This window comes from Bombyx mandarina, chromosome 28, assembly GCF_030267445.1.
Source record: "Bombyx mandarina strain Sakado chromosome 28, ASM3026744v2".
NCBI classification, from domain to species: domain Eukaryota; kingdom Metazoa; phylum Arthropoda; class Insecta; order Lepidoptera; family Bombycidae; genus Bombyx; species Bombyx mandarina.
The window spans coordinates 6,850,187-6,877,502 of NC_143233.1; the positions used below are offsets into that span (position 1 = coordinate 6,850,187).

General features: G+C 44.4%; 2 protein-coding genes across 2 annotated transcripts in view; one reads left to right on the forward strand and one right to left on the reverse strand.

Annotated features, from left to right (window-relative positions):
* Positions 1-27,316, forward strand: part of LOC114243371 (cell adhesion molecule Dscam2) — a 160,063-nt gene that overhangs the window by 42,604 nt on the left and 90,143 nt on the right. The window lies entirely within an intron of this gene.
* LOC114249173 (uncharacterized) lies at positions 24,719-25,124 on the reverse strand. The gene has a single exon (XM_028182652.2). It carries the CDS (start codon positions 25,112-25,114, stop codon positions 24,719-24,721), a length of 396 nt encoding a protein of 131 aa, XP_028038453.2. The 5' UTR covers positions 25,115-25,124.

The following is a 27,316-nucleotide window of genomic DNA, read 5'->3' on the forward strand; positions in this document are numbered from 1 at the left end:
TTTTGCGGGTTTGATTTTTATTACATGATGTTATTTATTCTTTCACCGTGGAAGTCAATCGTGAACATTTGTTGAGTACGTATTTCATTAGAAAAATTGGTACCCGCCTGAGATTCGAACACCGGTGCATCGCTCAACACGAATGCATCGGACGTCTTATCCTTTAGGCTACGAAGACTCAGGCCTGTACAGTATTCAAGGTTAAATTAAATGGTAAAAGGCTAATTAAAAAGACGATTAAATAAATAAGCCTCTGAGTATTTAAATATTATTGTCATGTATTTGTTACATATCAAATTATAACATACACAGTCGATTGAATTGCAATAATTACTGTTCAACTTTTAGCTGATGAAATTTCTAAATAATTATTCTGCCTTACGGGTAATAATGTTTTCAATCAAAACCTACAATATTACCCGACAAACAAATTATAAAGCACCATATATTATGCACAGTATGTTGTAAATGACATAACGATGCGTGCTCCCGAAATTCAATTACCGGCTCACTAATTACAAGTGCACGTACATATGCATGTACATACGTAATTATCGTAGTATAGTTTTAATAGCACTGGTCTAGTTTTAGATCGCACACGGCTAAAAACATTTCGGATAATTTTATTTATTTTTTGTAGGAAAAAAAAACATTAACCGCAATATTTTTGTGTTGTAAAAAAAGGACTTTAATTATTTATATAATATATATTAATATATTAATATTATAAATATGGAGGTGTGTGTTTCTTCAAGTGATAGTTTTAGGTCAACAGTAAGAATGACATAGGCGAGATCTTATTCCCACGAGAATCAAAACCACAGACACAGCCCACTTAGTTTCTCGCCGGATCTTCTCAGTGGGTCGCGTTTCCGATCCGGTGGTAGATTCTGCGAAGCACGGCTCTTGCTAGGGTTCGTGTTAGCAACGTCATCAGGTTTGAGCCCCGTGAGCTCACCTACTAGTTAAGGTTACGCTGAAATAGCCTCTCAAGGCTCTCAGCTACGTAGGAAAAACAAAAAAAAACCAGAAACATTATCTTTAGAAAAATGAATTGAGACACTGTCTCGTCGATTGGAATACCCGATTTTTATTTTGTAGATAGAATCGGATTTTTCGTTACCTTTAGATCTTTATATATATCTTTATTCTTCTCTATAGACCTGGAGACACAGAGAAGTGATACTTAAGATTTCGGGAGTTTAGAGGGTACTAAACGTTGCCACACTTGAAATATTAAGTGACAGTAAAGATATGAAAAATTATGAACTCCGATTTAGTGCTATCAAGTGTACAATGAAAAACATTTTGGGGCGTATTGTACGACGATGAATAAGAACCCTTTTAACTTATCATATTATAAAAAGGGCTTTTTTTTCGATCCGAGGGTCGAATCTCCTACGAGGGGTATGTGGAACTTGACGATCTGCAAATGATGGGAGCAGACCGACGGGTCGTCGAGGCGATAGTCGACGACCAACGATGCCGGTCTCCGCGGTACGGCGGCCCAACCAGGCCACCTGGGCGATGGCACTGGTGTTCCGTTATACCCCGCTGGGCCAGAACCAGCCTGCCGTGTCGGAACACGATACATCGCTGACCGGATTGCTCTTCCATGGTATGTTCGGCGACGACAGCGACGACAACAACGCGGACCGCACGCAGGCCGCAGCCGCCGACTCGTCGTCCCGTCCTCCTGGTGCCAGCGCGCTAGAGTGACGGTAGCGTGCGGCGTAGCCTCAAGCTCCTAAGGTCGCCCCGTGACCATCACCGGGAGGAGACTGCCTCCTCGTGGGGGCTGGAGCTGGATGAACGCCTTCCTTCGACAACCAGCTCGGCGATAGTGACACGGCGCCGAGAGGGAAGAAGAGCTCTCCCTCTCTCCTTTGCGACGCTTTCATAGCCGATACCACATCCCTAGAATTATCGAGAATATTCCACATATCTCTAGTACTGTGTTTCTGCTATCTGACAAATCAAATCAAATCAAATCAAAAAAGTTTTATTCAACATAAATGAAAGTACATACTTGTTGAACGTCAAAAGAACTACCGCCAATAGATATAGACAATAGATGGCATTGTACTTCTCGAGCGTTCTAGGTGCTACTAGATCCTTCGATTTTCATTCGACTATTCGGTGACAGATGGCGTTACTCTCACCGGCGTAACAATATCATAAAAAACATATTGAAATATGAGATTAATTTAAAATCAGTTCCAAGCAGAGCTTTCAGTTGTCTTGTTAAAGAAGAATAATATTCAGTTTCGACTTAAGAATTTTAACGAACCCAACTTGTGCAAAACGCTTCTGTTATTACTTAGAAGAAATCGTGTTATGATAAACTTTACTATTGTTTTATCGAAGATTCCAAGAGTGAACGCTTTAATTACAATCTGTTTAACTACTTTTTGTTTGTGTTGATCCAGAGTAACGCTTTCGTTGTACGTTTTTGCCTACTAATATAAAAGCTACTGCTTTTATTATAATTACTGGTGGCAGGACCTCTTGTGAGTCCGCACGGGTAGGTACCAACGCCCTGCCTATTTCTGCCGTGAAGCAGTAATGCGTTTCGGCTTTAAGGATGGGTTAGCCGTTGTAACTTAGAACTTATATCTCAAGGTGAGTGGCGCATTTACGTTGTAGATGGCTATGGGCTCCAGTCATCACTTAACACCAGGTGGGCTGTGGGCACGTCGCCTATCTAAGCAATAAAAAAAAAATTGAAATTAGGGCCCATCGTGATGTCTCAAGCGTGGGCAATGTCATTGCTAATAGGCCCTGGTAAAAACTTACAGCGTGCTATTAGAAAAAGTATTCTTTAAAGATAAGTTCTGGAAATCTCTAGATTGTTGAAACGATTCTCGTTAATGTGAGCATTCCTTTCGTAGGCGTCGCTGAGATTTCAAGCCGAGATAACCAGGAGTCACGTTCTGTGGCCGTTGTTCGGAGGATCTTATCGCTTATCTCCGCTAAAGCACCCCAGTCTGTTTGTACAATCTAAATTGTTTGGTTTGTTAAGTGATCCCACAGTTTTAGTCGTTAATGGAACGCAAAAATTATTTCGATTTGCTTCGTCGTTGTTGTGATCCAAGCTGGATTTCCGGTTGGAGACAATATTGTAATGAAATTGTATTTGGAATTCAAGTTTTTATTTATTTATTGCTTAGATGGATGGACGAGCTCACAGCCCACCTGATGTTAAGTGGTTACTGGAGCCCATAGACATCCCCAACGTAAATGCGCTACCCACCTCGAGATATAAGTTCTAAGGTCTCAAGTACAGTTACGACGGCTACCCCACCCTTCGAACCGAAACGCATTACTGCTTCACGGCGGAAATAGGCGGGGTGGTGGTACCTACCCGTGCGGACTCCCAAGAGGTCCTACCACCAGTGAACCACCAGAGTCAAGTCTTTGGAATTCTAGGTGAATGCGTGTTTTAGTCTGGCACGTGCATTTCCAAACACATGTAACAAAAGACGTAATGTAAGCCCGCAAGTACTATAATCTTGTCTATTTCTTCCACGATTGACTGCTTCGTTCACAAATGTATAGCAGCAATTGAGGCCATCAGCGCAAAAGTGCCCTAAGCCTACCATACTTAGTACGGAGATAATTAAGTTTGAATTTACTTTTACACTGCTTCGTAGGCATAAACAATACGCGCAAAAATAATGTTTAAAAAGCCATCTGTTATCTATGGGTGAAACTAGGGATTGGCTGATGTTATGTCAAAACAATTTAAGTTTTAATTAAATTGCAATATAAAAAAGCACGTATATGAAAAATTTGGGGCTAGGCCACTTTTGCGCTGACGACCTCATTTATAATTGGAATTTACGACTTTATGTTTCAAGGTGGCTGACTGAATCCACGTTATGACATGTAAAGGTAATCCTTATGCACGAGGTGAGCAGTAAGCACTTTTAAGTAAAAACTAAAAAGGACCTAAATTATCCAGTGCCGTCAAATATTGAATGCTTACGTTTGTAAAATTATTAATTAGTGGATGATTGTTGATTTAGTATTCTGAAGTAGGTAATATTGGTCCATATTTTATTTGATTTAGAAGAAACTCCTTACTCTCTTGTGCATCTTCCATGAATTATCAGAGCTCGTGAAACTAGCGTATAACTAGGGCTTACTGGAGGTAGGACTTCTTGTGAGTCCGCACGGGTAGGTACCACCACACCGCCTATTTCTGCCGTAAAGCAGAAATGCGTTTCGGTTTGAAGGTTGGGGCCGTTGTAACTATACTGAGACCTTAGAACTTATATCTCAAGGTTGGTGGCGCATTTTCGTTATAGATGTCTATGGGCTCCAGTAACCACTTAAAACCAGTTGGGCTGTGAGCTCGTCCACTCAACTAAGAGATAAAAAACAGCATGTAACAATCCACATTCACTAATGTGATAAAAATTAATTACATATGGATGAGCTTGGGATTAAGAAACGAGAGTTTGTAGATGAACTTGATGTAATTCGACCAGTTAAACTGAATATGAAAATTAGTTTTATAACTATTATGTTTTATTATTTAATAAAGAACTTAAGCACATGTGTTCGGTAACAAATCAGTTCATTGTGTGTCTGTCTTTATGCAACCCGCACTTAGCAATCCTTTTATTAAAAGGAGAACAAGTACCCTCACTAATACACTACATACCTTCTCCCCAAGTATATACTATCCATAATAATATGAAATATATTTCGATCCCATAAATACAGACACAAGTACAATTTAATCACAATTTAAAGTATTAGATTCTTAATCATAATTTTCATCTAATTACTACTATTACTATTAAATAATGTATAATATCTAAGGTTTTAATTAATGTAATTATAGTTAAATCTACTATAAGGTGACCTCTGATGTATGTGACTTTTGTGACGAATTTTACCACCAGAATATCCTGATTCTGGTTCGGGAGGAATTCCTAACATTTCTGCCCATTTATCCGGACTCGGTATCTCTATAATTTCCTGTTCCTCCAAACTACTAGAAATGTCTTCCATATCTTCTTGTTCCTCAACATTCACTGCCTCACAATCCAATTCCGATTCCTTCCCTCTTTCTGCAGTTTCCTGTCCAGAATCTGTTTCTTTTTTAAGTAATTGATCTATATGTCTATTCACCAATGTTCCATCACCAGTTTCTACTTGATAGTTTCCTGGCCCATTCCTGTATACTACCGTTCCTGGTAACCAACGGGATCCATTTCCAAAGTTCCTGTACATCACTTTCTGCCCCACATCAGTGTGTCTAATTTTTTTGTTGCCATTTCTTTCAATCTGTTCATTTCTCTTACACGTTTGGAGATTGTCTGGGTGGAGTGTATCAAGCAAGGTGCGCAAACGCCTGTTCATCAATAATTCACATGGACTTTTATTTGTTGTTGCACATGGAATTGTGCGAAGTCCTAATAATATATTGGGAAGTTTTATATCCCAAGAGATACCGTCCATCTTCCGTAACTTGTCCTTGACTGTTTGAACCATTCTTTCTGCCAGTCCGTTAGTAGACGGATGATGTGGCGCCGTTGTAATATGTCTAATTTTATTAGACTCTAGAAATTTTCTCGTTTCTTCAGATACAAAAGGTGTTCCATTGTCAGACACCAATACCTCACACAATCCGTGTGTCGCAAATATTGTTCGAAGGTGTTTAACAACGGTCGACGAAGTCATATTGTTAACAATGAATACTTCTGGCCATCGCGAATACGCGTCAACTATAATCAGGAATATTTTATTTTGGAATGGTCCCGCAAAATCTACATTAATACGAGACCAAGGTTTGGTAGGAGTTATCCATTCATAAGTTGTTCTAGGGGGCATATGTCGATTTTCCAAACAGCGATTACAGTTCTTTACCAACTTTTCAATATCCTTATTCATTTGTGGCCACCAGACGTAGCTACGAGCGATCGCTTTAGTTTGAACGATGCCACTATGTGTTTTATGCAAACAATCTAAAACTGGCTGCCGAAATGATGGTGGTATTATTACACGATTGCCTATTAGAATGCAGTCTTCATTCAAGGAAAATTCATTTCGGTGAAGCCAGTATGGACGTAGCGACTCATCATTTATCTTAGCTGGCCATCCGGAGAGTATATGATGCCGTACACGAGACAAAACTGAGTCACGTTTGGTAGCATTTGCTATTTGAGCAACATCTATTGGAAACTCGTCTGGTGTTTCGGCCAGTAGCAATATGTCCTGAAGCTGTTCTTCAGGTTGTTCTGATACAGGTTGTGGCCAACGACTCAACCCATCTGCATGTCCTATGCATTTTCCAGGTTTATACATAATATCATAATTATGTGAAGTAAGTACTAATGCTATTCTTGTAAGACGTGGTGACAACATATTAGGAATGGGTTTTCTTGGATCAAATATACCTAACAAAGGTTTGTGATCCGTGACAATAGTAAATGACCGTCCCATAAGATAGTTCTGAAATTTATTTATTCCAAACATTATTGCAGTCGCTTCTTTATCTAGCTGCGAATAGCGCCGTTCGTGCATGTGAAGTGTCCTGGACCCCATAGCAACAGGTCGTTCCTGTCGGTCACTCATGACATGTGACAAAACTGCACCTACACCGTAATCTGAACTATCACAGGTAAGTATCAAAGGTTTTTCAAGATCGTAATGAGCTAAGGTTAACTCTGAAGACAACAAACGTTTTGCTACCTCGAAACTTCTCTGTTCCCGTTCTGACCACTGCCACTTATGTGCTTTGTCTAGCAATCTATGTAAAGGTTCAAGTATGGTGGCTTTGTGAGGAATAAATCTCTCATAAAAATTATAAAGGCCAAGAAAAGCTTGAAGCTCTTGTACGTTCTTAGGTTTGGGAGTTTTCAATATTGATTCTACTTTACTCGGTGCAGGGTGTATACCCTCAGCATCAATTATGAAACCTAAAAATTCTACTTGTTTCCTTGCAAACTTACATTTGCCTTTATTGAGTCGTAATCCCGCTTTTTCAATGCGATCCAGGACTGCATCTAAGCGTTGTGTCATCTCCTGCGCTGTTCTACCACTAACGATGATGTCATCGATTAGCACTGCAACACCAGATATGCCAGCTAGTAATGCTGTCATTAAACGTTGGAATATACCCGGGGAAGCCTTGACGCCGAAAGCTAGCCGATGTACCGTGTAAAGACCTTTACATGTGTTTAAGGTTAGGAGACGTGCTGTGTCGTCTGTGACAACCACCTGAGTATAAGCACGATCAAGATCTAACGTTGAGAAAATATTACCTCCAGAGATGGTGGCAAACACTTCACTTGCGGTGGGCATTGGATACGTATCAGACTCTGTAGCCTGATTAACTGTACTACGATAATCTCCACAAAGGCGTACGTCTCCATTCTTTTTTACGATAGGAACAACTGGAGTAGCCCACTCAGAAAAAGTTACAGGGCGGAGTACTCCTTCAGCTTCCAGGCGATTGATTTCTTTTTCAACTCTTTCTTTGATAGCGTACGGTACAGGACGCGCTTTCATAAATCTTGGCACTGCACCTGGTTTCAGGTGAATATTTACAGGTTCCCCACGATAAGTACCGAGTCCGGCTCTGAAAACTTCATTATGTTTATTCAAAATTACCTCAGTCACATTAATTTCTTTAATAGTATTTACATTTACACATATTCCTAAAGCTTCAAACCAATTACGTCCCAACAAATTTGGACCCGAACCCTGAGCCACAATAACCTTAAGAGAACACTTAATGTCTTTATATTGTACTAGCACTGTGGCTTGACCGTCCACTCTGACTGCAGAATTATTCCAAGTACATAATTTATTCATCAAAGGTTCCAAAGGCATGTGAGAGTGTATTCGACGCCACGTATGTAAATTCACAAGAGAGTAGGCAGCACCCGAGTCCACTTCCATAATCACTGGTACACCATCTAGTAACACCTTTACTTCGTAAGCTGGTACGCGCCGACTATTTGTGTTCACGTTGTAAATACCATTTAATTGCGCTTGAAATTCATCATCTGTATAGTTAATGCTCTTTCTTTTGTTGTTTTTCTTAGATGTACATATCTTTTCAATATGCCCTTTTTTCTTACAATAATGACAAATTGAATTAATATAACGACACTCTCCACCGTGTCGGTCTCCGCAGCGATAGCACAGTCGAAAATTACGTTTGAAATTGACGACATTCACTTCCATAGGCTCGGCATGTGACGTCACTACCTCACCCTGTGTCATACCAAATGTGTCCGTGCTCGTGCTTTGAATCATGCGCACATCTTTTCCGGCGCTCTCCGATGATACCATAGCATGTACAACATCTTCATAACGAAGTTGTTCTCTCTTCAACAACTCATACTGAAGCTTATGATCGCTCATGCCGCACACCAGTCTATCTCGAAGCATTCGTTCTAAATCAATAAAATTGCATCCCGAACTAATTTTGCGTAACGTAGCAATATAATCAGAAGCCAATTCGTTTTGTGCCTGATCTCGTTTGTAGAATTTGTATGACATAGAAATTTCATTTGGTTTCGGACTGTAATGTTTGGTTAGAATGTTTTCAATTTCAACAAAAGTCACATCACTAGATTTTCTTGGTGTAATTAACGCGAGAACAGTTTCGAACACTTCAGCACCACACACAGTAAAGAAATTAGCCTTTTTAACAGTATCACTTTCGATTCCATTTGCCTCAAAACAATATTTTAGTCTGTCAATATAACTGTCCCAATTATCCGATTTTACATTAAATTCTTGGAATTTGACTGATTTACGCTCCATATTAGTATTTTACGATCGTCGCCAATATTATGTTTTATTATTTAATAAAGAACTTAAGCACATGTGTTCGGTAACAAATCAGTTCATTGTGTGTCTGTCTTTATGCAACCCGCACTTAGCAATCCTTTTATTAAAAGGAGAACAAGTACCCTCACTAATACACTACAATAACAAAAGCCCAAATATTTTTTTATAAATCGTAAATCCAAGCCTGTACCTAACGCTCTCAGGAATCCTTTGAAAGTTCCTCTGAAGATGTACATATCATAGCGCACCGGAAACATCTTAGTTGGGGAGTACATTACAGCATCAGATGGTGTGTGCCATGAATAATGGAATCATCTCGAATAAATCCTCAGAGTTCCATAGCACATGCAGTACACAGCAAAAAAGATACGAAGGTTCTCTGTAGACCCAAAGGCTCCAAGTAATTCTCGAGTTTGGGTCTATGGATAGATCGAATGGTCTTCTTCTCCACACAATCAAATGGTAGAAGCTGGTGCTTGGGAACCCAGTTCAAAGATAAACAATACTTCACGAAAAAGCATACGTTGCCAAACAGAAGACCTATATACCAGAAGATAATGCACCTAAACATATTAAGGAAAATAATTCACTCTATGATAGAGTCCCCTGAATTGCTATCACAGATTTCACTAAACATTAAATTCAGTGCTCGTAGGTTCAACCAAAGCAATGTATTTGCATTGTTAATTTACAAAAGCAATATACGAGTATCTATATTAATATATAAATCTACAGTGGTTTTTACGGATGTTCCGTTATAACTACTGAACCGTGCATCCGATTGACTTGAAACTTGGTATCCATGTAGAAAATACATGTCCTTAATGGATAGGCTAATATTTATATGAGTGTTGGACTGCCTACCCCAGTTGCGGGGGTATTTACGATGAGAATCTTTGTGGGGCTGAGAAATAATAATGCTAATTTTAAATGCCCAGCGTAGCGGACGGGTACAGCTAGTCATATTATAATCCAATTACCCGAATGTGTCGCACCTATAACGAACTGGCAAAGTCGTCAACTGAGTTGGATATTTTTACTTGTAGATTAGTGACGTTCATAAAAATGTTCAAGGGTATCCTCCATGTTAATAATAGGTTAATTGGTGTAATTGTTTAATATATATTGTGAATAAAATTATTTCCTTACATTATAGGTTAGGTTAGTTTTCGTTATCGTGTTGTTTTGTCGTATAGTTGTAAGGACCATTGTGTACAAATTCAGCACTTTGTCTTGCTTAGTCGTGCGCATATGGCTTATGTTGCAAGCCCGATTTTGTTTCTTTTTACTCGTGTTTTTTATGTATCTTTTTAGCTTGTGATGTGTATTGTGTGCCTAATAAATGAATTAATAAATAAATAAATTTTAGGAGCCAATCTCGTCTTAACTCCTAAATAACGTTTTCAAGCCTCGAGCGATACAGTTATGTAAAAATATAATAACACTCCTTGGAATTGCTATACTTTAACAATCTGACAATGCTTCGTATATTTTATTTCTTTGTTGTAGAAATTCGCTAGTTAACTCTTGTTAGAAGCTGACTTCAACCCTTTATCTTTCGTGTTTTATCTCTAAAATCTTCGAGTAGTGGCATATGAGTTTGTCTCGCAAGGCCTGGAGAAAAGACTACAATACCAAGTGCATATAAGTGTTTATCACACAGTCCAATGGCCATTACTTGTTTATTTTTTTATTTTTTTGTAGTGCTTAGGTAGTAAGTAGTAGTAGGTAGTAAGTTCTTTCTGAACTCTTATTGCAACAAAGTCAAGAGAAAGTCTACCTCTAGCCATACGAGAAGCTGTCATTTGTTTTTGAATTGTATCATACGAGTATTATTATGTTTTTTTTTGTTTTTTTTATTGCTTAATTGGGTGGATGAGCTCACAGCCCACCCGGTGTTAAGTGGTTACTGGAGCCCATGGACATCTACAACGTAAATGCGCCATCCACCTTGAGATATGTTCAGAAGTTCAGTACTGTTTTCACCAATTATAAATTTAATAGCAAACTTTGTCCGCACTTCGAACGCTACAGCTTCAGCATTTAAAGCATTCTTTTATTCATCACCAGCAAGAGATACTAAGCTCCGAATTGTATCTAAGTGGCTCTGAATTTCTCGCAAAGTGGTTTGCGTAATAAAAAGAGCTATTATTTTATATCGTCCTAACGCCCCAGCTATTTGTAAAACGTTGAAGTATTGTTTGTCGGTTACGCCCTTGCCGAGTTGAAACGCGGAATGAAGTAATGTTTTATCAAGGATTCGGCGTGGCGTAAGGAAGGGAATATTTATCGTTCTTGTTAGGCTGCGGTACCAACGACAACATATCTTGACATATTATTATATGTTTTTTTTTTTAAATCGCTTCGTCTTTTTTTCTTACTTTTAAATTAGTCGCAGGAAAGGTTGCTTCTCCAATTATCTTTTCGACATATTCAATATAAACCAATCACAATTTTGAAACGTTTTGGCTATTCGATCTTTTCATCTGTTTTATTTATGTGAGGATTCCAATTTCCAAATCCACCCTGGAGCCCATAGACATCTTTAACGTAAATGCCGCTACCCACCTTGAAATATGGGTTCTAAGTCTAGTATAGGGTCTAGTATAGTTACGACGGCTACCCCACCCTTCAAACCGAAACGCATTACTGCTTCACGGCAGAAATAGGCAGGGTTGTGGTACCCGTTACTACTACGATGAATTGTTTTAGCAAAAAATAAAATACATTGGAGCTAGTCATAACATTAGATAAAGCCGAGACTGCCTAACAACAGAGATAGTCCTGTAGTTCTTATTTATTCCCTGCCACCAGCAAGCTTCTGAAGCGAACAATAACCTAAAACATATCACTGTACATGACACCACCCTAAACATAATTTCCACGTAGATGGAAATGGAAACATTAAGTGTTAACGCCGAATGAGATAAGACTCGACGTTTGATGTACAGTTTCCGAGCGCCCCACAATAGATACGCAGTTTATGCGCGCATCAACAGAACTATGGGCGCTAACCTGAAAATAAAATGACGAGATAACAACGGACCGAGATGTGCGAGATATCTATCTATATATATAAAAATGAATTGCTGTTCGTTAGTCTCGCTAAAACTCGAGAACGGCTGGATCGATTTGACTAATTTTGGTCTTGAATTATTCGTGGAAGTCCAGAGAAGGTTCAAAAGGTAGATAAATATGAAAATGCTCGGAATTAAATAAAAATAACAATTTTGATTTCCCTTTGATGTGTCCCCCGTCGGACGGATTCCTTTTGTTTGTTTTAAGTTTATTTTATACAAAAGTTTAGGTCTTTTATTTATCGATTGAGGCACTACGAAGTTATTTTTTTTTTTTTTTATGATTGAAAGTTTACTGGTGGCCCGAAGGCCTTTCCAGTTTCACCAGGACAGGTGGGCGAGCAAAGGCTCAGCCAAGAGGGGTGGGATTTGCTAACAACTGCCCGAGCGCCTCCGAAGGAGACCTAACAACTCAAGAGCAATTGTTTCGCGAATGAATCTACTACCGGATCGGAATCGCGACCCGCTGAGAAGATCCGGCGAGAAACTCAGCGGGCTGATGCATGGGTTAGGTTGCACGTCGACCTCTTTGTCGAGTTCGACGAGTACGGTTACCGGGGTCCCTAAGCCTGCCCCTAGAATTAGAGCTGAAGGCATCTAATGCAAAGGTTATTGGATCTGATGGATCCGTAAGGACGTGTCTAGGGCGTCGACGGTGACTGGCTCCTGCATGATCAGGATTCGGGGAGTAGTCAGCGGCGGCAACGATAAGGCGATTATCATGACGCATAGCCTTATCGAAGTATCGTTCCGACGCTGACTTCATGTATTTCCGAATTGATTCGAGGCCCAGGTCGTCGTGTAGGTCAACGTTCCTCACGAACCACGGAGCCCCGACAGCTAACCTGCAAAAGCGGGATTGTAGGGATTGGAGGGTGTCTATGTGTGTGCGGGCCGCGTGAGCGAACACCACACTCGCGTAAGTCATGACGGGCCTTATGCAAGCTTTGTAAAGTGTCACCTTGTTCCGAAGGGACATTTTACTCCGCTTACAGATCATGGGGTAGAGTCTACCGAGAATAAACGCGGCACGGTCACGGACTGATTTTATATGCGGGCGGAATGTCATCGATGCATCCAGGGTAACGCCCAGGTACTTGACCTTCCTGGCCCAGGATATGGGTTGTCTAAAGAGAGTAATCGGGGGTGTGAGATTCCTCCTCCTAATCCGGGAGGAAATCCGTGTGGAGCTTCCCCTCTGAAATAGCACCGCAGTACTTTTCGCTGGGTTGATGTCTATGCGCCATTTTCGGAACCACTGTCCTAGGGCTAGGGCTGCGCTCTGAAGCTTCTTCGCGATTAGGGACTTATTTCTACTAGAATAGTAAACAGTCGTGTCGTCGGCGAATAAAGCTAAATGGGTCGGCGGCGACCGGGGAATATCGTTGACGAATAAGCTAAATAGGAGGGGTGAGAGGACAGAGCCTTGCGGGACTCCAGCTGTGAGAGGTCGTGGGGAGGAGCGGGTTCCCTCGACTCGATATCGAAAAGAGCGGTTCGACAAGAAGTCCCGTATGATGAGCACGAGACTATCCGGCACGCCCATGTTGAATAGTTTGAAAATCAAACCATTGTGCCAGACTTTGTCGAACGCTTTTGCGACGTCGAAGAAGAGAGCTCCCGTGTATAACGGTTTTGGTCGATTAAGCCCCACAAGAATGTGCTCCGTGAGGCGGTGCACCTGTTGAACGCATGAGTGATTTGTACGGAATCCGAATTGTTCATCGATGAGAATGCCCTTGGATGAGACGAAGTCTCTGAGGCGTTTGTAGAGCAGACGCTCATACAGTTTGCCTAGAGACATGAGGAGGCTAATCGGGCGGTAGCTCGTCGGATGATTTTTTGGTTTACCGGGTTTATGTATGCCGATAACGTCCGCTTCTTTCCACACCGCGGGAAAGATACAGTTCGCCATAGCGGCATTGAAAATAGATGCCAACATCACGATGAGTTGGACGGGTAGAAGTTTGATAACGCGGTTAGATATACCGTCGGAACCGGGAGCCTTGCGAGGACGTAGGTCTTTGATCAAGTCTTTAACTTCTATCGGGGTGACGGGTGGTAACGCATCCGATGGTGGCAAGGAGGCTCTGCGTTCTACCTCACTGTCTACTAATTCTACATGAACAGGGTCCACGGATTGAGTGCTGGGCGTGCACTGGGTTTGCAATGTATCGGCCAGCAGCTCTGCTTTTTCGTCATCATCGAACGCCGCGAGTCGGCCTGAGGGGCCTACGAGGGGGGGCATAGTTACTACCGTATCCGATTTGAGAGTACGAGCTAAGCGGTAGTAAGACCTTTGGGAGGGCGCGAGTCCTTCTAAGAAATCAGACCATCTGGCATCTCGGACTTCGGTGATGCGAGACTTTACGTCGCGTTGTAGGGCACGCATTCGAATACGATTTTCCGCGGTAGGATACCTGTCGTAGGCGCGTATCGAGGCGTTCTTAGCTCTAAGGAGTTCCCTAATATCGTCGGACAATTTGAAGCGGTGAAGGAAGTCCTCCGCTACAACTTGTTTCGATGACCTATCTAATGTCGAGGTGATGTGTGACGTTAAGATGTCTATGGCTTCAGCGGTATCCTGAGGAGACGGGATAGAGTCCGGGTTAAACGGGAGCGATGGTGGATCAGATTCAGCCAGGCTGATGCCCAGCGTGTGCCAATCCACCACAGTCCTCGTGACGGGAACGGAATCGGGAGCGCGACCGAGCTTCATAACGACGGGACGGTGGTCTGAATCTAACTCTGAAACTACTTCGATCGAGTGTAAGCGCAGAGTTACGTTTTTTAATAACGCTATGTCGAGTATATCCGGGCGATGCGCGATATTTAGCGGGTAGTGAGTCGGGGTTAGCGGAGCGACGATATCGAAGGCGAGATCATCGACTAACGCGTCAAGCCGCCTGCCATTCGGGGTTGTGGTGTGTGAGTTCCACCTGATGTGTTTACAATTTAGGTCGCCCGCCAGAATGACAGAGCTCCCCATACCGAGCAGTGCCTCGATATCACTGCTTAGAACGATCTTATCCGGTGGAAGATAAACGGACGCGATAACGATCGGCGCGTGTCCCGTCAGTGAGATTCGGCACACTGATGCTTCGATATTAGCGAGCGCGGGAGGATCGAGCGGGACGCAATGCAGGGCTCTTCTATAGTAAATGACGGTACCACCACCACGGGCAGAGAGCCTGTCGTTCCTGACCATGTTATAGTTCGCGATTTTAGGGTCACGGCGCGCGGGCTTAAGTAGGGTCTCCTGCACTAAAAAGATATCAATTTGATGGTCACGCAAAAAGTCAGAAACCTGATCACGTTGATTTGCGAGACTGTAAGCGTTAAAAAATCCTATCGTTACGGATAGGGGCTTTATTCTACTTATATACGCCATTGATTACCGGCGGAGTGAGGGGAGGACGTACGTATTTAATGACGCGTATACGTCGGCGTATTCCTGCACAACGGCGATAAAGTGTTGTGCAGTGGAGGCAGCGCGAATGGCGTCGCCCAAAGCGTTAACGCGCTCAAAGTTGATCGACTGAAAGAAGTCGATCGCTAAAGCGAGATTTTCGGACGCGGTCGGAGGGCAAGTCGCGGGAGAGGGACGAGTCGCGGGGGCGGGCCGAATCGCGGAGGAGGGAGTTGTAGCCGTGTTCGTGTACGGCAGCGGTTTTGCCCAGGCCGAGACACTGGGCACCGCCGCCGGAACGAACGCTGGCTTAGCCTGCGACGCAGAGGGTGCCGAGGCTTTGATGTCTGGGCCGGAAGCTCGGAGGCGGTTTTGGCGGGCGACGCGGCGATTTATTTTAGGGGCTCGGGGGCAACCACGGTAATTCGCGGGGTGACCCTGTGTTCGACAAAGGACGCAGCTATGCGGTTCCGTCGCGGTTATTTGGTCGCGAGCGCAGAGGGCCGTGGCGTGATCGCCCAAACACTTAACACATCGGGGGCGCGCGTGACAGTTACGGGAAGAGTGCCCGTACAATTGACAGTTATGGCACTGGCTAGGAGTGCCTTTTTTATGGGGGGCTTCGATGGCGATACCGGAGAGCCTACAGACGGTCTGTGTGTTGAAGATTTTCTTACCCTCGGGGGTAGGCTGGAGGGTGACTAGAACCATATTATATGGCTCCCTACCGCGACCGGTGTGCATACGGTGCACAGAATTCACTGGAAAGCCCTGTTCTAACAGATCGGCCTTGACGAGCTCTACATCTAACTCTTTAGGGATTCCGCGTATTACAACGCGGAGTTCGCGCTCCTCCTGGAGCGTATAAGTATGGAAACTTATACGTTCCTTACGGAGGTAAGAAGAGAGGGCCCTATGGTCGTCGGGTGTTTGAACCTTAATTTGAATGCCGTTCGCGAGGTTACGGGCATTCGTGAAATTTATATTTTTGGCCTTAAGGGCCAGGCAAACTCGATCCCAAGCTGCCTTCTCCTGAAGGATAACCGGGGGAGGGGTCTGGGTTTTATTTTGTGACACCGGACGCGGCGACGGAGTGGCACGGGCTGGGGGCGCAACGGGAGTCTGAGGGCGGGGGCGCGACGCGTTCACGGCTTTGCTAATTTTAGCGGCCGCGGGAGCTCGAGACTCCGCGGCACGCTTCTTACCCTTCTGTACCAGGGTGAATCCATCCGTCGATGAGGCGGGGGCGAGGTCGACCTCCATGTCCGAGTCAGAGTCGGAGCACGAGGAGGCGGGTGCAGGCGACCTACGAGCAAGTGTAGGTGTTTTAGAGGGCGCGACGGAGGCCGCGGATGATCGCTCAGCTGAAACGATGGTCACGGCGGACGACGCAGCAGCTTTTCTCGCCAGTATAGGCGACACGGGAGCGGCAGGCACGACAGAGGCTGCGGTGCTCAATGCAGAAGCTCTGCACGCAGGTACAGGCGACGCAGGAGCAGCGAGCGCGGCGAAGTCCTCGAGAGGGCTCGCAGTGTGATTGGCCTTGAAGGCCAGAAACTCTGAGGCGAGCTGTGGGTGGCGAAGTCGGAGGAATTCCGCGAATACAGCGTCCATGATCGCTGAGTACCCAGGTGGGGCGGCCCCGGGTCTTGAAAACACTCGCCTTGCGGCGAGGCCCCAACTTCTCGGACCTGAGCGGTTCTATTGAACACAGGTGGCAATGCGGCGCGATTACTACAGGACAAAGAAAAAGCTCAACAAAACAGAAATTACAAAAAGAAACAAAACAAATAAATACTTGCAGGAAAACACTTTGTCGGCAAATGTTCCACGAACACAAAAATAACTAAAACAAAACAAATAAAAGCTTCCAGGAAACACACTTGGTCGGCAGATGTATCACGAACACAGGCCGCGCGAACAATGGCCGGGCTAACAAAAGCCGGGCGAACAAAGACCGGGCGATCGAGTGGACAATGAGCACGTCCGCACGTGACGGGTGCCTCTATCGGAATGCACTACGAAGTCTACCGGGTCAGCTAGTATGAAATAATTATTGTGTAACACGCTGGTTACGTGTCCTTTACATAGTGCTTTTTGTCAATATGTTAAACGGTGTAAGACCCAAACTTATTATATAGTACTAAATCGCTTAGCGAACAGTGTGCTTAGTGCGAGTTTTTGTAACGTTCTCGATAGCGTAAAAGTTAGCTCATATTCGTATGTGATCGTTTGCCTACGTTTGCCGCTAGGGGCGCTGTTCCAACTGCATACAAAATTGGGTTAACTTTTACGCTATCGAGAACGTTAAAAAAGTCGCACTAAGCACACTGATCTTTTATTTTATTGCCCGAACAGGCAGACGAGCATACGGCAATGCCACAATAAGTGACGTCTGCAATGCCAGGGGCAAAGCCAAGCCACTGTCTACCGCTTAATACTCTCCACAAGCCTTGTTTGAAGAAGAACATGTCATAGCGCTCGGCAAACACCATGGAGGAGAGCTCATTTCAAAGCCGAATGATCGCTGGAAACGCGCTGTGGATGAACGCAGCGGCTCCAGGTAGTATGGATGAAATCTACTCCGGTGGCGAGCGATACAATGGTAAAAACGAGATGATGGTATCATCTCAAATAATTCCTCAGAGCACTCCCCATGGAACATACGGTACAAAATGCAGAGGTCCGAAGTCCCTCCGGAACCTCCCAGAGGTTCCAAACGATCCGCGAGAATGGGATTATCGACATTCCATCGATCTATCTTATTTTAATTGGTTACCTGAGTTTAATTGATGAATTAACGCGAAAGCCACCGTTGTTTGGGATATGAGATCAAAATCCGACCCTTCAATTAGATGCATGGCATTTATCGGAATAGGTTAAATAGTGGTACCTATTTTTATGGGTTCACAATACTACAGAAATTACACGAAATTTATTAATCAAAACTAATATTGGCGTTTCACGAAATAAGTCTCCAGACGGATCCGAAGAGACATCTTATGCTTTGTCACGTTCGGAGGCTGTAAACGCTCTGTAAAATCCTGCATCTTAAGGTTCTTTATCTATTCTATTTTCTGCATCAATTTTATGAAGGCAAACGTTGTCTGCGATAAAATAATAAGGCCGTAAACTCACTGGGACGTACTTATCGAAGGAGACGACCGCTTTCATCGGGTCGTTACAACAGACGCGAGAAAAAAAATTACTCCTGTGAATTCTTCCGTACAATGTTCCCGTAACACCTGAGAATGTTAGAAGATAAACTTAAGATAATATTATGTACATAATTTGTACAGAGTTGATGAAGCTGTAACGTGAAATTCATTTAAAAGTATATGGATTATTTTTATGCCCACACAGAGCATTCACAGAGTAGTTTGTATTTAAAAAAGATCATAATTTTCAGATTTTCAGTCAGTTGTTAGTTTTTTTTTCTTACCTAATCTAATAGCCTTGAGAGGCTATTTCAGCGTAACCTAAACTAGTAGGTGAACTCACGGGGCTCAAACCGGAGTGATGCTAATACTGGCCCTAGCAAAAGTAGTGCTTCGCAGAATCTACCACCGGATCGGAAACGCGACCCACTGAGAAGATCCGGCGAGAAACTCAGGGGGCTGTGTGTGTGGGTTAATTCGCTCGTCGAGCCCTTCGTCGCAAGCGACGGGTTCGACGAGGACGGTGGCCGGTGCTTGTGGTAAACCTAAAAGTACCGTTAATGGATCGGGAGGATCCGTAATGACGTGCTTAGGGCGACGTCGACTGTTTACTATTCCGTCTACAGGATCGGGTATGTAGTTTCCAGCGGCCACGACAAGAGGTTTCTCATGTCGTGCCGCCTTCTCAAAATGGCGCAATGATGCCGACTGTAGATACTTACTGATTGAGTCAAGTTCCAGGTCATCATGGAGATCCACGTTCCTGAGGAACCATGGTGCTTCAACGGCTATCCTGCAGAATCGGGATTAAATAACCTGAAGGGGTTTCAAGTTAGTGCGGGCCGCGTGGGCGAACACTACATTTGCATAGGTCATGACGGGGCGTATGCAAGTTTTGTAGAGAGTTACCTTATTACGGAGGGACAGTTTGCTTCGCTTGCAAATCATAGGGTAGAGACGTCCTAATATATTGAAGGCGGCACGGTCGCGTACCGTTTTGATATGGGGACGGAATGTCATCCCTCTGTCGAGGGTGACGCCTAGGTATTTGACCTTCGAGGCCCACGGTATGGGTTGGCCAAAGAGAGTGATGGGGCTCACGGTGAAGGTGTTTGCGCGCCTATTAGGCAGTGGGATGCTCGAAGTGGTGTTCGGAGGGCGACCCCTTTTGAAGAGCCCCGCTGTGCTTTTCATGGGATCGATGTCAATGCGCCACTTCCGGAACCACTGTCCCATGATGGTTACTGCGATCTGGAGTGCAATAGCGACTTTTTCCTACACGAGTATTAGATAGCCGTGTCTTCGACGAAGAGCGCTAGATGGGTCTGCAGAGGCCGGGGTATATCATTGATATACAAACTAAATAATAACGCGGAGAGCGGGGACCCTTGCGAGACTCCGGCAGTCAGATGACGGGGGCGAGAGCGAGTTCCCTCTACTCGATATCGAAACGAACGGTTCGACAAGAAGTCTCGTATGATGAACACGAGCCTGTCTGGCACTCCCATGTTGTACAGTTTGTAAATCAAACCGTTGTGCCAGACTTTGTCGAACGCCTTCGCGATATCGAAGAAGAGGGCGCCGGTCGGGATTTGTTTACGCCTATTTAGCCCTATTAAAATGCTCCGTGAGGCGGTGCACTCAGTATTTATGAAAATTATATAAAATAATGAAAAAATAGCTCCTACTAATGGAAATGCGTTGCAATTTCAAAAGTTATTTCTCTTGCTTTGTAAGATTTATTTATCTTGTTGAGAGAGGTATTTTCTTTAAATTTATGTACATTGTTATAAAAGTGTTGATTGCGAATCATCAGCATTCTAAACTATCAGAATATTTAGATCGTTAAAAAAACGATAAACTATTTAATGGAATGGTTGAGTAGTTATCGTCAGAGCTATAGAAATTGTTTGATATTAAAATAAAGAACGGGGCCTCTAGTAGACTACTTTAAAAACAATATAAAATTTACAACTCTAATTGAAACTAAAAAAATATTCTTCGAGCCGTATCTTTATTATTATAAAAGTTAAGTGATTTTTCTATCGACATGTAAGAGTTTTGATTGATGAAAATGTGGAGGTGTCACTATTAGATAATTAAGAAAACTGGGATCAATACGTAGGAACTATGATATTTATTATATTAATAAAGTAGAACATAACCAAAGGAATAATCTATATATTAATATGTGAAGCAAAAACTTTGTATCCCTTTTTACGAAAATTGTGCGGACGGAGGAGTATGAAATTTCCCACACTTATAGAGAATATAGAGAAGGAGTGCAGAATGTTTTTTTTTTTAAATTATTAATATTTGTCTATAGTGTTAGTCTTGGCGAAATCTTTGATTATAAAAGTATAGTCTTTGACAATACGAGTAGAACCATAATAACGTTCAAACTTATAATTTCAGTTAATTATAGTCGAATTTCTACTGGGGGAACACTAGTATAGATTTAATCTTTGATAACATTGCTTCTTCAATATCCAAATTGTAAATTGGAATATTCTTACTAAATTTTTACCAATTTTTCTAATGAAATACGTACTCAACAAATGTTCACGATTGACTTCCACTGTGAAGGAATAACATCGTGTAATAAAAATCAAACCCGCAAAATTATAATTTGCGTAATCACTGGTGGTACGACCTCTTGGGAGTCCGCACGGGTAGGTACCACCACTTCGCCTATTTCCGCCGTGAAGCAGTAATGCGTTTCGGTTCGAAGGGTGGGGTAGCCGTTGTAACTATACTGAGACCTTAGAACTTATATCTCGAGGTGGGTGGCGCATTTACGTTGTAGATGTCTATGGGCTCCAGTAACCACTTAACACCAGGTGGGCTGTGAGCTCGTCCACCCATATAAGCAATAAAAAAAAAAATTATACGTTATGCCACAGTTAATTACAAAATAACAGACACTAAAAACCAACTCCAAACTTATTAAATAGCTTGCTAAATAGTAAATTTATACCAAGAGATTGACATAAAGTAATAAAAAAAATAATGACAAAAACATTTCCGCAGCTTACCTTATACGAATTTCTCTTTTATTATCTTTCATAAAATGTTTTGCACAAACGTTAAACTCAGCGTCTCAATCTTAATATTATCCTCTGCTTGTGTATGATGGAGACAAGAAAAATGAGGGATATTTTTATAAAACGGGTGCCAAGGTAATTTGAAACACACGTCGTGTAGGGGATATTATGCGCCAAGATGTACATGCAAAATCGCATTATACATACATATTTCGGGAGACGTTTGACTGATCTTATATCATACTAGCTGAGTCCCGCGATGCTAGCTGCAGTTCTTTCTAATACACCTTGATGAACACTATTAGTCCAGAACAATTAATTGGCGTCACAATTTGTACCGGCTGAAGTTAGCTTATCATGCATGTGTAGTAAGGTTGCATTGTATCGAGTCATTATTGAGTCAGACAGTGGTACATAACTCGTCAACCGCTCTCGCTTCGCTTCGGAAACATTAATTTTTATGATTGATAGTTGAGTCCCGCGATATTATGGTGACGCCACGGGGCGAAGCTAGTCTTTAAAAAGTAGCCTAAGTTACTCCTTATATCATCAGCTACCTACTAGTGAAAGTCTCATCAAAATCGGTCCGAGATTAGCCGGAACAAATTGACAGACAGACAGACAAAATAATAATAAAAGGTACTTTGGTTTATGTACTGTGTATATATACTTACGCATTTAGTAATAAGTGATTATTTTATTATTACAAACAGACACTCCAATTTTATTTATTTGTATAGATTAAACAAGATAATTTTTTCACATTATTACATTAATTGTTCAATCCAGATATTTAGATATTTTATTTATTTAGGTATTTATTTTTTATTTACTAACAATCACGCCACGTTAACTGGTCCCGTGATAAGTTCGTAAAGAACTTGTGTTACAGGTACCAGATAACGGAAATAAATGTAAGATTTTTATTACACACATACACATATTTAATATGCATCCATAACCCTGGAAAATACATTTTTATATTTATCACACAAATATCTTCCCATGGCGGGATTCGAACGCGCGACCTCCTTGTGTAGTGACCATGTCACTTACCACTACACCAGACGGCCGTTAATATATTTAATAGCTATGTAGCATTAAGGTAAATAAACGTCCAGTCAAAGTACATTGATAATATCGTTTTAGTTATTAGATCTAGATTTCAACCACAAGTATTTCAATCACTACCAGCCTGCATAGGATTTTCGAGTTTTTCGGTCACGTTACCAGGAAGAAGGGTGACAATCTCGAAAAACTACTCATTACCTACAAAGTCGAAGGAAAAAAGCTAAAGGGGCGCAGTCCCATGCGCTCCGTTCAAATTAAGACGACACTGGAACCCAACATCAATGTCGCTATCCGCTGCGCAGAGGACAGGAATGGAGGAACATAGTCTGAAGCGCTCCGTAAAGGTCACGACCCTCAGCACACGATGAAAGGAGGAGGTATTAGATTTTATGTTATGTTATCATCACGCCACAGACTTCCGTTGCTAGATATAGGCCACTTCCAAGATGCGTGATCATAGCCGATGCAGCGTTGCTTGTTGCGGGGATTTTGGGACCTCAACAAGTCGTTTATCCATCTCGTAGGAGACCTTCTTCTTTTCCTACCTAAGCTGATGATGAGAGGCTATATGAGACAGTCAGCCCAAAAGTGGTCTAACCCACCATTCCTATTCGTGCTTGTGTATTGCAAGTTATTTAAAACATAATAAATTTTGATGCAAATTCGACCTATCCTTAGTTTCATCCATAGATACGAAGTATTGTAGCCTACGAAGTATTGTAAAGGTAAATTCGAACCTCATTATCTCCATACTAACTATGGTAAGCTTAGGCCACTTTTGCGCTGACGGCCTCATATCAGTGTTACTCTAGCGTGTAGTTGCGTAGGAGACCTATCCACCCATCCTGTTATGCACTAAATAAAATATACAAGATAACAAACAATAAAAACAGAACATAATGTAAAAAGAAAAACAAAAATAGAAACACCTGACACTAATTTAAATGTAAAACCCATTTCGACCAAGGTAAGTTTTTGTTGATTTCATTGTTCGTTCATGTTATCTTCTAAAATGCACCGTCCAAGGGGACTTCAGTTCGTAGCTAGGACAGTTCTCGTTGAAAACTATGAAAACATTACGGAAATATTTGCTAATCTGGCGCAACTGGAATTTAGTATTTCACCTTTGTACCCTAAGGCATCAATTGGTGAGGTATTTTGAGGTAGTTTGCGAGGGCGTCTTGGCCTAAAGCCGCCCGTTTCTTATACGAAGGCAGACTTACTGTTGGTCCGAAGATATTTCGCGTTTTATCAGGACAGGTGAGCGAGCAAATGGATGGGATTTGCTAACAGCTACCCGAGCACCTCCAAAGTAGACCTAACAACTCAAGAGTAGTTACTTCGTGAATAAATCTACTACCGGATCGGAATCGGACCTGTTGAGAAGATCCGGCGAAAAACTCAGCGGTTTGATGTTTGGGTTAGATACCAGGTCTACCCGTATCAAGTGATGCTAGCTAGCTAGGATAGTGATAAGTACCACTATCCTAGCTATATCTGCCGTTAAGTGATCATGGCTTCAGATTGAGGGCTGGGTCACAGTTCCGATCGCAACGCTGTTGAGCCCGGACGCGTTTTCCTGAAAAATTGTCGCTGCTGTCGCGATTGTGTGTCTAGTTTGCACGACATCGTCGTTGTCGCTTTGATCGCGACTTTGTTTTGCATTCCGGACGCTCTGTCGCTGGCATCGCGACCTTGAATCAGAAAAGCGTATTTCGAGTTCGTAGTTCTGCAATCGAAAACGACAATTTCATATTATCACCAAAACATCCAATTCATTGTCATTATTAAATTTATTTATCTATCATTTTAAAAAACAGTCTCTTTCGAGACTAACCCCCACTGCGATCACCGCTTGTTGTGGCACTCACAACCCAGTGGGGCCCTACCTACCAAAACTCTCCACCCCAATCCCAGCTGACTGCCGTTTTCACGGCATAGGCATCCCCCCCCTGCAAATCACTGCTGGCAAGTACAGCGCAGGGGGTATAACTCCCACTCAGGGGACTCGCCTTTCGGCGAGTTTGCTTAAGTCCCGGGGACGCCCCCCCCGGGCACAATCACCATGAGTGACGCCAACGGCACGCTCTTTTTTAAGTTCGTCCGCGACCTTTGTCCGGACATCATCGTACAATTCGAAGCCTACAAGGCCGGCCTTGACGCGCCGGCACTCCGCGACTCGCCACTATCGCCCCCCGCGCCGGCACTCCGGGACTCGCCGATGTCGCCCCCCACCGCCGCGCCCGCGTCGATCGCGTCTTGCGCGGCATCGAGCTCCGGCTCCGACTCCGAGTCGGAGATGGAGTTCGAGTCGGCCGCCAGCCCGGAACCCGGACCCTCGGATGGGTTCACCACCGTCGCGCGCGGCAAAAAACGCGCCCGCGCTGTGGATCCGCCCACGGCGCCCAAACAACCCAAGGCCGCGAACGCCTCGCGGCCGAAGACCGTCATAACCCCGGACTCCCCTCGCCGCGAAACCCCGTCGCCGCGCCCCGGGCCCGCGCCCGTCCGTAAAGTTCCCGCGCCGCCGCCGGTCATCCTGCGGGAAAAATCGTCGTGGGATCGCGTGTCCCTGGCCCTTAAGGCCCAAAAGATCAATGTCGTCCATGCGAGGAATATCCCGCATGGAATTCAGATCAAGGTAGAAACATCCGACGACCATAGGTCGTTGACCGCATACCTCCGCAAGGAACGCATAGGTTATCATACCTATGCGCTCCAGGAGGAGCGTGAACTCCGCGTCGTAATACGCGGAGTCCCAAAAGAGCTCGACGTCGAGCAAATTAAGAATGACCTGGTAGGTCAGTCCTACCCCGTCATAAGTGTGCACCGGATGCACAGCGGGCGCGACAAATTCGCGTATGATATGGTGCTCGTAGCACTAGAAGCCACACCGGAGGGCAAGAAAATTGCCTCATGTCTCCGCACCGTGTGCGGCCTATCGGGGGTCACCGTAGAGGCCTCCTACAAACGCGGCACTCCCGGGCAGTGCCACCGTTGCCAACTCTATGGCCACTCCGCGCGTAACTGTAACGCGCGACCGCGTTGCGTGAAGTGCTTAGACGATCACGCGACCACCGATTGCTCGCGCGTAAAGGAGACAGCGACGGAGCCGCCGAGCTGTGTACTCTGCCGCAAGCAGGGACACACGGCCAACTACCGTGGATGCCCCAAGGCTCCACGGAAGCGCCCGGTAAACGCGCCCCCTAAAACCGCTGGCCCAAAGACTTCGGCGCCCCGCGCGCCGAAACCGGCTTTCGTACCGGCTCCGGTGCCCACCGTCTCCGCGTGGGCGAAACCGTTGCCGTTCACGAAGGCAGGAACGACATCGGCACCCCAACCGCGGTACGCGCCGCAACCTCTACTCGCGCCGCGCCCCGCCCCCGCGCCCGCGCCCGGTCCCGCGCCTCGCCCCGGCCCCGCGCACTCAAACGACTTTACAATTATTCGCGACTACATCGCCGCGATAAACATTGACCGCATGCGTGCATTCGCCGACGCCATGCGCAGAGCGGTCACGGCCGAAGACCGCCTAAACGCGACGTTCGAATACATCGACGTCATCGAGTCCGTCCAGCGCACGCTGGTTTGATTACCGGTAATCAATGGCGTGCAACGCGAGATTAAAACCCCATTCTTTGAAGTTAGCATTCTACAATGCTAACGGACTCGCGCGTCAGCGCGACCAGGTTTATGAGTTTCTACGTGACAATCTCATCGACATCCTTCTGGTGCAGGAGTTACGTCATGGTTAGGAATGACAGACTCTCCACCCGCAAGGGCGGGACTGTCATTTACTATAGGAGGGCCCTGCACTGCGTCCCTCTCGATACTCCCTCGCTCTTACATATCGAGGCGTCAGTGTGCCGCATCGCGCTGACGGGACACCAGCCGATCGTCATCGCATCCGTATATCTCCCTCCTGACAAACCCCTCCTGAGCAGTGACCTCGAGACACTGCTCGGTATGGGGGACGCGGTCATTCTGGCAGGCGATTTAAATTGCCACCACACTAGGTGGAACTGCCATCGCACGAATGTGAACGGTAGGCGTCTCGACGCGTTCATAGACGACCTCACATTCGAAATATTCAACCCCCCGACCCCCACGTGCTATCCGTACAACGCCGCGCGTCGTCCGAGCACAATAGATCTGGCACTGCTGAGGAACGTAACTCTGCGCTTGCGCTCCATCGAGGCAATGTCAGAACTCGACTCAGACCACCGACCTGTCGTCATGCAGCTCGGTCGCCCCCTCAACCGCGAACCAGATACGAGGACCATGGTGGATTGGAAGAAGCTAGGCACGTGCTTAGCTGACACCGCTCCACCAATCCTCCCTTGCGGCCCGGATTCAACTCCATCCCCCGAGGACACCGTCGAATCCATAAACATCTTCACTGATCACGTCTCGACGGCGATCACAAGATCTTCAAAGCAAGTCGATGTGGAGGATAGCTTCCACCGCATCAGACTTTCCCCCGATCTTAGGGACCTCGTAAGAGTTAGGAACGCGGCAATCCGGGCCTACGATCGATATCCCACGGATTCAAACCGGACTCGGATGCGTCGCTTACAGCGGGAGGTCAAATCCCGCTTGAGCGACGCCCGAAACGAAAACTGGGATAGTTATTTAAAAGAACTCGCGCCCACTCACCAAGCATACTGGCGACTAGCTAGGACCCTCAAGTCCGAAACTATCGTCACTATGCCGCCTCTCGTACGCTCCTCAGGCCAACCA

Excerpts from the sequence above, each read along its gene's own strand:
- LOC114249173 (XM_028182652.2), bottom strand. The coding sequence starts at position 25,114 with ATGACCGGCGGCGGCGCGGGAACTTTACGGACGGGCGCGGGCCCGGGG.